At 37.8% G+C, this 13,504-nt stretch overlaps 2 protein-coding genes across 2 annotated transcripts in view; both read right to left on the minus strand.

The window, feature by feature from the left end:
- Positions 1-13,504, minus strand: part of LOC109309596 (protocadherin-16-like) — a 43,093-nt gene that overhangs the window by 29,198 nt on the left and 391 nt on the right. The window contains exons 2-3 of the mRNA XM_019534338.1: positions 12,718-12,857; positions 8,466-8,659 (exon numbers count right to left, since the gene is read on the minus strand). Coding sequence (XP_019389883.1) covers positions 8,466-8,659; positions 12,718-12,857 — 334 coding nt within the window. The remainder of the gene's footprint in view (positions 1-8,465; positions 8,660-12,717; positions 12,858-13,504) is intronic.
- PLRG1 (pleiotropic regulator 1) overlaps positions 3,220-13,504 on the minus strand; it is a 31,667-nt gene continuing 21,382 nt past the window's right edge. The window contains exon 16 of the mRNA XM_019534501.1: positions 3,220-6,228. The gene's annotated coding sequence lies outside the window, so the exon portion shown is untranslated. The remainder of the gene's footprint in view (positions 6,229-13,504) is intronic.

Genomic DNA, 13,504 nt, shown 5'->3' on the forward strand with positions numbered 1-13,504 from the left:
TCTGCCCATCCAGACAGGCCCCAGGCTGTACTGGTGCATGGGATTGTTCTGCCCCAAGTACAGGACTTTGCACTTGTCCTTGTTGACCCTCATAAGATTTCTTTTGGGCCAATCCTCCCATTTGTCTAGGTTACATCTTCCATTTTAATCCACTTTATCCTTGTCAAAATGATTTCAACCTTTACTACCAATATTAGCTGAATTATTGCCTGAACTGCCGAGATCTGATTTGCAGATGACAGACAGACCCAATTAATCCAGGCTCGGTTTATCTACAACTAGGAAATGTAATTCAGCTTTGCACTACATTACATAAAAAACCCACTTGTCATAAGAAAAGGTTGGTCTAAGGAAAATTAAAGTCAAATAAAGCCTCCTATGAGAGGAGTTATGGTTTAAAAAAACCCAAAAACAAAACAAAAATGAGAAAAAAGAAAAGTACCAGAATAGTGAATTACATCGTCTCAAAAAGGTAGAAAGAGAGGCAAAAAATGCACCTGGAATCCACTGGAAAGATGTGCAAAAATCAAATACAACCTATGCATGAATACATCTTAGGGAAGCTAAAATGCCACTGAATTCTTGGTTGATTGGTTGTAGTTAAGTGTCATATACTGAAGATTGGGAGCATAGGGTGCATCTTAGAGTAACACGTTTATAGCATCTCATGATGTAAGCTGTCACATACAAAAGCTTATGTCTTTCTGAATGAGTTAGCCTCTAAGGTGCCACCCTACCCTGCCTTCTGCTTGACTTCAGATGAACACTGCTAGCTACCTTGGGAGGAAAAACCTGCAGCATGCTTATATGCCTGGTAGTGCTATACTGGTTGGCACTACAGATGAAATGGACTTGGGGGTCAGAATTGACCACAACATGAACATGAGCCTTCAATGTGATGCTGCGGCTAGTAAAGCGAGCAAAACGCTGGCTTGCATCCATAGATGCTTCTCAAGCAAATCCCAGGATGTCGTTCTCCTGTTGTACTCAGCCTTGGCAAGGCCACAGCTGGAGTACTGCATCCAGTTTTGGGCTCCACAATTCAAAAAGGATGTGGAGAAGCTTGAATCCAGAGAAGAGCCACGTGCATGATCAGAGGTCAGGAAAACAGATCTTATGATGAGAGGCTGAGCCAAGGGACTCTTCAGCCTGGAAAAGCACAGACTCATGGACAATCTGGTGATCACCTATAGGTTTATCAGGGGTGTTCACCAGGATCTGGGAGAACGCCTGTTCACCAGAGCGCCCCAAGGAATGACAAGATCAAATGGTCACAAACTCTGCTGCGACCAATTCAGGCTGGACACAAGGAAGAACTTCTTTACTGTCCGAGCCCCTAAGGTTTGGAATCGACTGCCGTCGGAGGCAGTTCAAGCACCCACTTTGAATGCCTTCAAGACACATTTGGATGTTTTTCTTGCTGGAATCCTATGATCCCTGCTGACATCCTGCCCCTGGGGTAGGGGGCTGGACTCAATGATCCTTCAGGGTCCCTTCCAGCCCAAGTGTCTATGAAATCTACCTCTCTACTCAAACTGAAGACAGAAAACAGCAGTTATTAATTTTTTTCAAGTTAGTACTAGGAGAAAAAAATATATAACACCAAAGCTTGGCACCCACAACTCCCTTCAGATATGAAGTTCCCAGTTAAGTCAGATTTCAAAGGGAGTTTCACAGATGGCGGGTTGGGGGTGGAGGCTTGAAGAATTGGGTCCTATGTCTGGAAACTACATGGACATCCTGAAGTTGTCACTTTTTTCATGCCTTTATTACAAAAATACCTTTGAAAATATAACAGGGTTTGCTTTATAGCAGTTGCAAGTATTCTTACCAGTTATGAAACAAAAAGCCTTCTCAATTGTTATGACATTTTGCAAAAAAAAAAAAAGGGCCTGGCATATTTTCCAATGTAAAAGTGATTTCACACTTATTCTAATGTTATTTATTTGCAAATGGTACCTGAAACTCATTAAGTGCAGATGTAAATGTCATTATTGAACAACCTAAGGCTGGGGACAAGGGAGGTTAAATGCAAGCACAGGAAAATGCATTTTTCCAAGGATGGCTAACCTACAACAGGTCTGCCACAAGTGGCATAGGTAGCGTGTGCACATGTGTATAAGGAGGATTGGGAAGATAACAGTGAGTACAGTGGCAGATAGAAAAGCAGCATATTGGGTAGGGAGCAGAAAGCAGAGCAACAAATTGGGCTGGGGAAGGGGATCAAAGTTGCGTTCAAGGAGGATGCAGTGTTATTTTGTGGCCTCCCTTCCCCTGTATTCCATTCCATCACCATGGAACTCCTGTGGGGGCAAAAAAGTGTTCATAAAAGCAATCACATTGATAATCCCGGAGCCTGAAGCTCTACGCTCAATTGCAGAACAGGAAGGTGCAACACACATTGCCCAAAGCACAGCACCTCAAACACCAGCTGTGAATGCAAATCTGATTTCGCTGATGAGGTTACCAGTAAAAAGTGCCAGTCACCACTAATCTTGGTAGGTCTCCTAATGCACAAATGTCTACTACACAATGAACTAAGTCTGCTAGCCATAAAGATTGCCTGAAGATAAACAGCAATAAATCTTGGACACTATCATCAAGAAAGCAACAGTTCAATGCCATATCTTAAAGACGACATGTTCTGAATCACTAACAACAAGCCATTTATTTTTCCCTCCTGTCAGCTCTCAAATCTATGGAAAAAACTAGACAAATCTCCTTTAACAAAATGGTTTGTTTGCATTCGAAGGAAAGAAATTAGTCCTCAACGTCTGCAAATCTCATCTGAAAGAAAATTGCCATTAAATAAAAGCATGCTTTCATTTGCAGCATTCTTTGAACTGTATGTTTCTCTAAAACAAAATGCATAAGGCTGCTTTTGTTTTGATTGTAAATATACAATGGTAACAGTTTTTTCAGATCAATTCATATATAAACAAATGTTTTATTTATATAAATTTCATACTGTGCTAATTGTATATTTCAGCAATACATTAGAAATTACTGGTATGAAGCTTGATAAAGCAGCACTCTAGTTGAGAAACACTGCATCCTACCCATTTAGTTGCTGTAGCTTACATTAATGCTTTCACTTACTGATCTCATTTGTGTTGTTTTATAATTATCTTGCTACATAATAAATCAAACTTAAGAGAAAAGATTACATGAAATCACACTGTATTTAAAATTTTATTGGCGAGTAAATTGTCACTTAAGTCAGGCATAGCAAATTTATTTCTCATACAACTTCACCAAAAAAGAAAGTCTCAAAGATTCATTTTTGTGCATCTTAATTAGGCAAATTACAGATTATGCCCAATTTTTCACACAGCCAAAGGACATCTAATTTACACTGTACACTTATTGTACAGGAAAGTGTGATTTTTACAATTTATCATCCTTACAAGTTACCTAAGTTTGCAAAATTATGTTACATTTAAAACCACTCTCTCTTATGTCTGTACTATGTACAGTATAAAACAAAACTGAAACAAAACCAAAACCAGAAATGGGATGGATTTGATCATATATACAGGAGGCAACATCTGATTTTACAAGATACATGGCAGTAAATCAACCATGTAATAATGAGACTAGAATTCATTACAAGACACAGCAAAAGGAATTATAATATGATACTTTACAGCAACATCAAAATTATGGACCCAATCCTTCTTTGCCACATTATCTTATGATTTATTTGCATATAAGTGTAAAATGTTCACTGTACATTTATAAGGAAGGATCAGATATATTTACATCAAAATTGTCTTGCATTAGAGAACACTTAACAATAAATCCACAATATTGATGTACTATAAATAAATTGGAACATGTGTAATGATATTGATATTATTAAAAACTAATAGAAAAAATTAAACTGCAGTTAAAAAATTAACACGCAGGTCAAGTTGTAAATAAAACAAAAGGACCTAAGTTTAGCACTGGGACAGTAGAGAATCAACATGAAAAAAAAAATCTTGGAATAATGAATATGCAGTCTTTAACTTGCAAACCGAACTCGTGTATTAAATCAGAATGATCTACCTGCACTGCCATGACAAGAGCACGCTCCTAAGTCTTTGGTACCAAGAACTGCACCCATGGTCACCTGCAGAACTCCATTCAAAAACTGCAGCCCATGCCAAAGACCATCTGATCATCTTCTGAAGACTAGTACACCAACAGGATAAAGCAGCTTTCAGGGGAAGGAGCCAATACAGAAGAGCATGCAAGAGTTGTAATCCCAAGCCTCTAATTTTCATCTCTGTAGTCCAAATGCATGTATCCTGATTAAAAGAGATTAGAATGGAGGGGGCTTTTTTTGCTTTTTCTTCTTTCTTTATAAAAAGAAAAGCAGGCTTTGCTTAGTTTAATTTTTGTCCCCGGTTAGAAAATTCTGTAATGTACCAAACATTTTGTAAATTTTTGGGATGCAAAAGTTTGCGATATTTATACATTTGTAGAAATACAATATACAGGACAAACATGAATTTCCTCTGTAACTGAGATTATAATGGCTGACAGCTGCTTCAGATCCACAACCTGCAGTATTAACAGAATAAGATGTACTCAAATATGATGTATTGCAACACTTAATATCTTAATACCCTTGTTGTCAATCATTTTGATCAACAGTAAAATACACATGTAATTCTGGAATCATTGGCGTACATGGAAGTAATGTAAGTGGCATGGAATCTTTCTTTTTTAAACCAGATGTTAAACTTTGCAAGAAACCAAGCTATTTTTAGAATCAGAATAAGCATTTATTGGGGATAAAATGCCCTACCCTGTTTTATATACTACCTAATGTCATTTCCAGTCTTCACCATGATGCATTTACCAGTGAGAGCAACAAAAGTGCAACAGCACAGGCAAAAGGCTAATGGCAAATGTATGCATGGGGAGTGGGAGGTGATGACCAGGGTGGTAATGTCTAAGGGTGCAATATCTTTGTGCATAAAAGATTCTTTAAGTGAGGGATGTCAGCCTGTGGGCCAGATCCAGCATGAGGAGCCATTTCACTCTTCCTACGAGCTTCCTGGACTGACTATGAATGTAGGGGCAGGGCCTACCGTCAAACTTCAAGCACTGCTTAGGGATGTGTGTTAATGGGGAGTAGAAGGGGGAAGGGGAATGGGAAGGATACAAATGACAGCTGTGTTAATGCCTGTGCCACTGCCACTCACCCACCGCTTGCCTTCCTGTTGCCGCTGGGTCCAGAACCAGCCTAGGCACCCAGGTGAATTTGAGAATGCTGTTTTAAAGGTAAACAATTTCAAAGGATTAAAGGTGAAAATGCCTCTTCAAAAACTAAGATTCCCATTTATTTTCACAGCAGTTTAATCCCACAATTTTACACTGGGAATGTTATATATTTAAAAAACAGATACTTTTTTTTGAAGAAGAAACATCAGGAAGTGTCAAAAACACTTTCCCAACTTTTTTGCTATCATATTCTGAAGTAGCTTGACCTGAAGGTAATGAACCTTGATGTGTGAAAAAATGAACAGCAGTAAACGAGTTTATTGCAATACTTGTAATTTTGTAAATTTGACAATATAAACAACAGGCTTGAAGCAAACTGCAGCTGTTTCATCTTCATGGTGTTTTAAAAGAACACCATCACGTATATTTTTAGAGCAACAGTATTCAAAGGATGCATATGAAACTGTGTTCTTATAGAAAATGAAAAATTTTAGAAGACATTAAATTATATCCTTGCAATTTTAAATGGACTTACATTACAAGTTTCCAAAAAACTGATGCACTTCACAGAAATAGTGGGCTCTAGGCATTAGCAATAGAATATGACACTCTCTCACTAATAGTTCTAGGCTAGCACAAACTAAAAGTTTTCCTTACCCAATTACAAATCTAATGACCATAATAAATTTCTTAAGGGGGGGTGTGTGTATGTGTGTGACCATATACCATACAAGTCTCATATGAAACCCACCATCACAACCAGTCCCTGTTAGCAGTGTTAGTGGAGCACCCATTGTCTGAAAAGTCAGGTTTAATGCTCCATACTCCCTCTCACCCCCATGTAAAATTACTTCAGAAAAGGACTGAACAGAGAGACAAGATGCTATAATTAAAGCTTACACTGCCTTTTATATGTTCTGTAGACAGATAAAAGACTTCCCTCTCCAAAGTTATTAACTGATCCTCTTTCATGAATACAAAAGTTGTCTTTCAAATTTAAAAAAAAAAAAAACACTCGGTAGTGTGGTGGTAGACAAAGAAAAACTCAGGGGATATAAAACATAACTCAGGATTTATAGCCACAATAAAAACAGCTTTACAAATACTTTGTAAGATAACCAATGTTATCTTTTCATAACTGAAAAGACAAAATGCAATTAAAAGATATGTCAATTTGATCTTGAACATCTTGACAGTGGCTCTTTAATGTAACTGTAAAATATTCACTACATAAAAGATCCCTACAGACATTAAAATTTCCATATACAACACCACAAATTTTACTTAAAACCTTTTCTAGGGGGAAAAATGTATCTTTCAAGTCATTTTCACTGATTTCTACAATCTCTGGCAATTCTCACTGGCTTATTAGGTTCATGATGCAAAATGAGTTAATATTATATGGGCCTGCTTCTCAATTGACAGCTTTATTTTTCAGTGACTTGGAGTAACATAATAGTAATAAATGGTAAACAATACCGCTTCAAAGTTTAAAGTGTCATTCTCCAAGAAAAGTCATGAAGAATGACCTCTATGAATAGACTTGCAATTAGTTCTTGAAGTCAAACAGGGGTCTTTCAGTAAAACTGGCTTAACCTAGTATTTTCAGAACTCTTGCACTCAATGAATGCGTAATAAAATAACCACCTGCACATCTATATCCTTTTCATGAACTACATATGCTTGACAAATCTAAACACTTAACAGCTGCAACTGGTTTCCTGGGATCATACCAAAAAAAAAAAAAAAAGACAAAAACCTAAGAGAAACAAGATTTATTGTAAAACAAGTTGAAGAAGCAATGACTTTAGCAGAGTTCTGCTCTGCAATCCCAGACAGAGCATGATGCGACTGAATGCTCTCAGGAAAGCTAAAAACAAAATTATAGTGTAACTGTACAGATGTTGCCTCATTAAAATCGCTTTCTCTTGATAATTTCTGGTTTCCAGCTGACAGGATGGGTTTCTTCGGTCTGAAAAAACAGCATGAGAAAATAAATTGAAGTAGCTATTTTTAACTGTAAATTAAACTGTAGTTTTGCTTAAAAGGTCTGTTACACAGGATATGCTATTTCTTATACACATGTAACAATACTTTGATAAGTTAATATTTTTTGCTTCAATTAGAATGTATAGATTAACTGATTAGAATATACATTTGAATTTACTGTTTCCCCATGCTACTGTCTGAAGGGCTAGACATGGTTGTTCCTGCTATTATTTTAGGCTGTGAAACAAGAATATGGGTGGTCACTAGCAATTAAGAAAAAAAAGTTTTGGAGAAAAATAAAAAGAGTATAAGGCTGGCAGCCATGAGACTCAAGTTCTGCTCCTGGTTTAGCCACTTACATCCCATGTGATGTCAAGCAAGCTCTTTAATCTCTCTACCTCACCGACCCCTCTGTAAAATGGGAAATAAATACATTTGTCTTGTTCCAAGAGATACTGGAAGGATAATTCAATATTTTGAAGCACTCTTAAAGAATTCACACCAATTGTGATCAGATTCCATGCTTTAAATTTTTGCTCATTATAAATAGCAATGCAATGATGAGTTCTATTCCATAAAGGAAATCTGGCTCCGTTTATAAAGTGTAGTGTTTTGAAAATAAGTTACCTACACTATATTTCAACTTTCTTGCCTTTTAAACTGTTGTACAAGAATCACAGTGTGATCTACTGTTCAAATTGTAACCTTTGAAAAGACTGTGATTATAGAAAGGAAGCAGATGCAACAAGCCTTGTCATTATACAGGTCTCACTTTATGCTTTTTGTAATAAAAATTCTCAAACTATATCACAACAGGGCTTTGGACAAAAATAGGTGGTACTAGACTGGTTTGCCTGAATGTAGTTAACAGGAAAACTAATGCAGAAACTAGCCACTACCCTGTATTATATAATATACATGTGTACACATACTGTATATATCATATAGAAAAGAGGATATATAATATAGGATAATGGCTAGCTTCCATGCTATATCTAGCTACATATCTATATATTTAATATTTATAAATATTAATAAATAGCATATATATATATAAAATGTGTGCATGTGTTTATACACACACACATCCCCTATATTATGAATTACATGTACTCAAGATATTCTCCTCTCATATATAGGTTGCAAGCCTAACAGAATAAAAGAGTTCTATAGAAATCTTTTCTGTTCATTTCATGATTTATAATGAAATTGGTTAAACTGTAGATTTTTAAAAAGTACAATTAAAAGGCATGTCAACATACCGCAGTATCATCTTCCCTGTATACTTTTATAGTTTTATCAGCTTCAGCAGTAAGCAATCTGCTTTCTGACTGGTCAAATGCACAAGCAAATATTCCTGATTCACTGTCCAAAGATCCAGGCTGTACAGCTGCATGTACTCTCTGGAAATTATACCCAGTTCTCCAGTCCCAAAGATGCATAGTGCCATTATCAGCTGAAAAAGAAATACAATTGATCCATTTCTGTCACCCTTTTTATAAAAAAACAGCTCTCCAACCAGCTGTCTAATGCACAAGGAATTTGCTGATTTGGAACAGGTTAGTCATAGCATTCTGTTAGAATAGTTTACTGCCCACCAAAGAGGTGTCCCATTTCCCGCTGGCTGCTTTGTTCCCTTCCAGTCTAAGAAAGCTGGTGGCAGCTCTCTCCGAAATGCTCTTAAACCAGCTATAAAGATGACACACAGAATCACAAGTACTCGCATCAAGTTGTAATCTTGAACACAAATTCCTTACTTGATGGCATTACCGATGGGATGACAGTTCTACATTTAATTCTGAACAGAGACACTACAGAAACAATGACCTTGCATAACCTTAAAAAGTGTGGAGACAGTACTGACAGTAGTGGCAGATGACAGAAGGATGCACATCTAAGAAGGATGCTCAGAGGGACCACTCTCAAAACAGACTTTCAATTTTGATAAAGGTGTCAACTAGTCAAAATAGAGCTTTGATAACTTTAATTTAACCCCAACTGCCAGCCAGATAAAAAAAAATAGACATTTTAGGTAGTGCTTCCTCTAAAGTAAAGACTTTAAATCTCAATTATTTTAGTTCAGCCCTAGCTCCTTTGAAGTTGCTACAGATTTTTTGAAAATCTCTATACAAGCTATGTTCATAAAGCCCTAGTTTCAAAAAAAGGGAAAAAAAGGCCTTTAAAGTATATTTCTGAATAGAATAACATTTTGCTCTGGGGAAACGGACAATTTTCCCCAAAATCCTCAGCTATTTTAAGGGGCCTGCCTACAAAATGAGAACAACCCAATTTTTACATGAATACCAATACAAATGTCATTAAAAAGATCCTTCCAGGACTTACACTTCCCAATTGTTTAGAACAAAATATAAAAAGGACCCAGCATTTTTCAAGCTCTTGCCCACACTATGCACATGAATCCTTATGCTGTCAAATGCAGCTTTAACCTGCATTTAAAAATAAGAAAACCCACTCTTATTTGTACTTAAAAGCAGACAGTCTGTGTAAGCTGACACACAATATGATTTAGCAGTTCCCACTCAAAGCATTTTGACTCCAAACCTTCAGCTTAATGCTGAACACTATATTATGCACAAGACACTAATTAACATTTATACATTAAATAAAAGTGCAATTCTTTCCTGAAAAGTGATATTTTTCAATGGACTTCCAGAACAAAAGTGTTCAGTTTACAAGTGAATAGTGTTTTGTCTTATGGCTATTTCTGTGAACTCATCCCAGAATTTGAAGTCAAGCTGAATTAACACACACAATTCTATGGATCAAATTCCATTCTTGGACTACATTCCTATGCTTGCCTAAAGGAAACCAAGTGCAGAACCTGACCCTGCACTTGTGAGTATCAACAGCATTTCAATCTGCTTTCCTATGGCTATGCTGATGCTACAGAAAAAAGCAAAAAGCCTATTAGTCTTACGGTTAAACCAGTAGACTGGGACTTCAGCTATCTATATTAAATTCTCTGCTTTGCCTTAATTCCTGTGTGATCCCACAGCATGTGGATGCTCATCTGGCCCACAGGGCTCCCTGTGGATCCAAAAATTTGGCAGTGGGGGACTGATGGCAGCTAAGTGCTGCTCCCCCACTGCCAAATTTCCAGAACTACAAAGAGCCCTCTGAGATGGACAGCATGAGCCTGCATGCTGGATTGAGCTTGCAGGGCCGATCTGGGTGCACAGAGTCCCGATTCAGCCCTGCACCACTCATCCAGTCCACAGGGCCAAAAGCTGCTATAGCTGTGAGGAAATATGAGAGGTTTAAGATTTGTGAACTTAAGTGATATCTTTTGCTAGATCGGTTATATAGAGCACAAAGCTCGTTTAGCATCTCCCAGTTACATAGTTCATCTAATAAAAGATATTATTCAAACCAACAAATCTTGTCTCTCGCATATAGTATCCTAATCAAAGTGAGAATCTTTCTGGGGCTCACTTCTCCTTTCTGTAAAAGAAAAAAAGAATTTTCTTTCCCCACCTCTTCAGCTGTCTTTCTATTCAGATTATACATTACTTTAATACAAATCCTATCCCCTACCACATCTTCCATTACAAAAAGGATGTATGAGAATTCAGATGAGACCTCCATAAGCTACCTTTCCAACAGCCATTTGCCCCTACACACACACGCGCGTGCCTGAATTTATATGTAGAACCATATAGCTTTTGCACACCAGCAATGATTTTAGTATATCCTTACTTTAATCAGAACTACAGCATTCTAATAAGTGAAATTAATGGAAAAATGCCACTATGAATTTGAGCTAATCAAAGTTCAATGAATCACCTGCTAAAAGGTTGGGTTAAGCAGTAGTCAGTATTTTACAAATAGATACTGATGGCTAGAAAGTGGTATTTAGAGGTTTGTTTTGGCTGACTGCCTTGTAGGTAAAAGTAGATATGCATTAGAACAGGGGTAGGCAACACTCAGCATGTATGTCAGAGCATGGCATGCAAAGGTGTTTTGCTTGGCATGTGCGCCTTGGGGCAGACAGCAGGAAGCGAGCCTGGGCTGTGCCGCTGCAACAAGGATCAGGCCCTTCATGGCACCCCTACTGTCTGCCCTAGCATGCCAATATCTTACAAGTTGAGGTTGCAGGTGTTTTTGGTACTCTGCCCAAAAACATTGCCTACCCCTGCATCACAACAATGGTCCAAGGGAATGGCAAGAGATTTCTCGTTTTGGTAAAACAGACCAAATTAGGAGGCCTGGTAAATAACCAAATTAAGATGTGTGCATGTGGTGAGTTTGTTGGAACAAAGGAATATGCTGACAGGGCAGAACATGGACAAGATGACGACCACAGGGAAGTCAATCAATGAGGCCCAGGAATGAAGAGTCAGAGGGGAGAAGGAATACTAAAGGAGGGATTTCAGAGCAGCAGAGAGGACCCGAGAGGGGAACCCAAGGCCACCATAGACAGAGGGCACACCACCAGCCCATAGGGGAAGGGTAAGTCACCAGTCTTACCCACCCCATCAGGGGAGGGTGGGCTTCGGCCTTTGACCTCCAGGCTGCTGACATCTGACATTCAAGAAAGAACCTCAGGGTGAAGCTCTCATACTGGACAGATATACCTTCCCTCTGTGACATCTCTAAGATTGGTAGCTGGGATCCTACGATCCCTGCTGGCTTCCTGCCCCTGGGGTAGGGGGCTGGACTCAATGATCTGAGGTCTCTTCTAGCCCTAATGTCTATGAATCTATGAGCTATAGAATGGAATTATTTATGCCATCACCGTATATCAATAAAATTTGCCTATTATCAAATGGTGAAGTCGTGGTTAGTCTGAGGGTTTGGGTCTGCCCAGAACAAGGTATGTGGGTCATAAATCCAGAGCCAACAGATACCATTTGTAAAACCATCAGAAAAAGTCAATGGATTCCATGCATATAAACAGCAGGCACTAGGAATTTATGCAGTTAGAGGAACAACATTGTTAATTTCTTTGTAGGTACATACACACATCAAGTCAAGCCAGACTTCAATATACTAAACCCAGCCAAATTAAGTAAATTCTACCTGTATTCACTAACAGGGAGATAATACCCAACACATTTATATACCAGATATCACCATAACAGAGAACATAAATAGAAAGCTTCCAGGCAGAAAAAGCAGTGCATTCCTATTGCATATAAGGAGACAATCAAATTGGAGGGCTTTACATGAATGAACGTACCCTTTGCAGACATATGTTGTGTACCCACTCTCCACACACCCCAGTGCAGCAAGCTGAGAGGAACGGCGATCAAGTAAGCTAGGAGGATTCACTATTATGTGGATTTTCCAATCCAACCCATTCATTAGGGAGGCAATGGCTGCTCTAAGTTAAGGAGGCAATAGGGTCACAGTGACACTAACTGCTCTACAGCAGCCAGTGGAGGGGAAAAGAAGGATACCAGGCTCCTCGGAGACATCCTTAGTCACAGACTTGGGCTCAAACAAACAGACACTGTGACAAAAAAATTAAAATCTAAAGAAATCTCACTTTACCTCCAGATACCAAAACTCCATCCGAATTCACAGCCAGTGTGTTGATAATGGCATTATGACCAGAAAGGTTTTGAATGAAGTTTCCATCTGGGAATTTCCACTGTTTAATGTTATCTGGAGAACCAGATGCAAACGTATAACTGAAACAAGATTAGCATAGTAAAGTAAGCCAGAGTTAAAAAAAAGTTTTGTACTTGCTTCTCTTTAACACGTTTCAGTGCAGCACATCAGTATTACAGCTCCTAATTATACATACCAATAGTAAAATGTGATCCTCCAAATTACTTAACCACTAAATCATTTTTTCAACAGCAAATGTATGTAAAACCACCTGTATTATGCATGTTTTATCTAATTTTACTGTTTAATTGCATCTTTTTCTTTATACAAAATGGATTACCTAACATACAAATATTTTTTCAATACTAATAATATAATTTCAATAATACATTGCTAATAATATAATTTCAATAATTTAATATAATGAATATAAAAGTTCTGAAGAAAGAGTTACTTCTCAGTAAGAGCACTAGCTTTTGCACTGCCCAAAATTTAAAACTGGCTTGTATTTTAATTTTGATAATACTTATGCAGAGAGGTACTACCAGAAAATGACAAAGAAAGCATTTTCAAAAGATGTAGTAACATCAAATGCAATTAGGGAGAGACAGTGCAAGAGCAAGCAAGCTCTTTGGTTTTGGTAGCTGATTAGTTCTCCAATTTGTCTGAACAAGTTAACGAACCTTAAATTATTTAATTCATCTCCCTCATAGAATACTTACAAACA

The sequence above is a fragment of the Crocodylus porosus genome, unplaced genomic scaffold (genome assembly GCF_001723895.1).
Source record: "Crocodylus porosus isolate Cpor-Errol unplaced genomic scaffold, CroPor_comp1, whole genome shotgun sequence".
Lineage (NCBI taxonomy): Eukaryota > Metazoa > Chordata > Crocodylia > Crocodylidae > Crocodylus > Crocodylus porosus.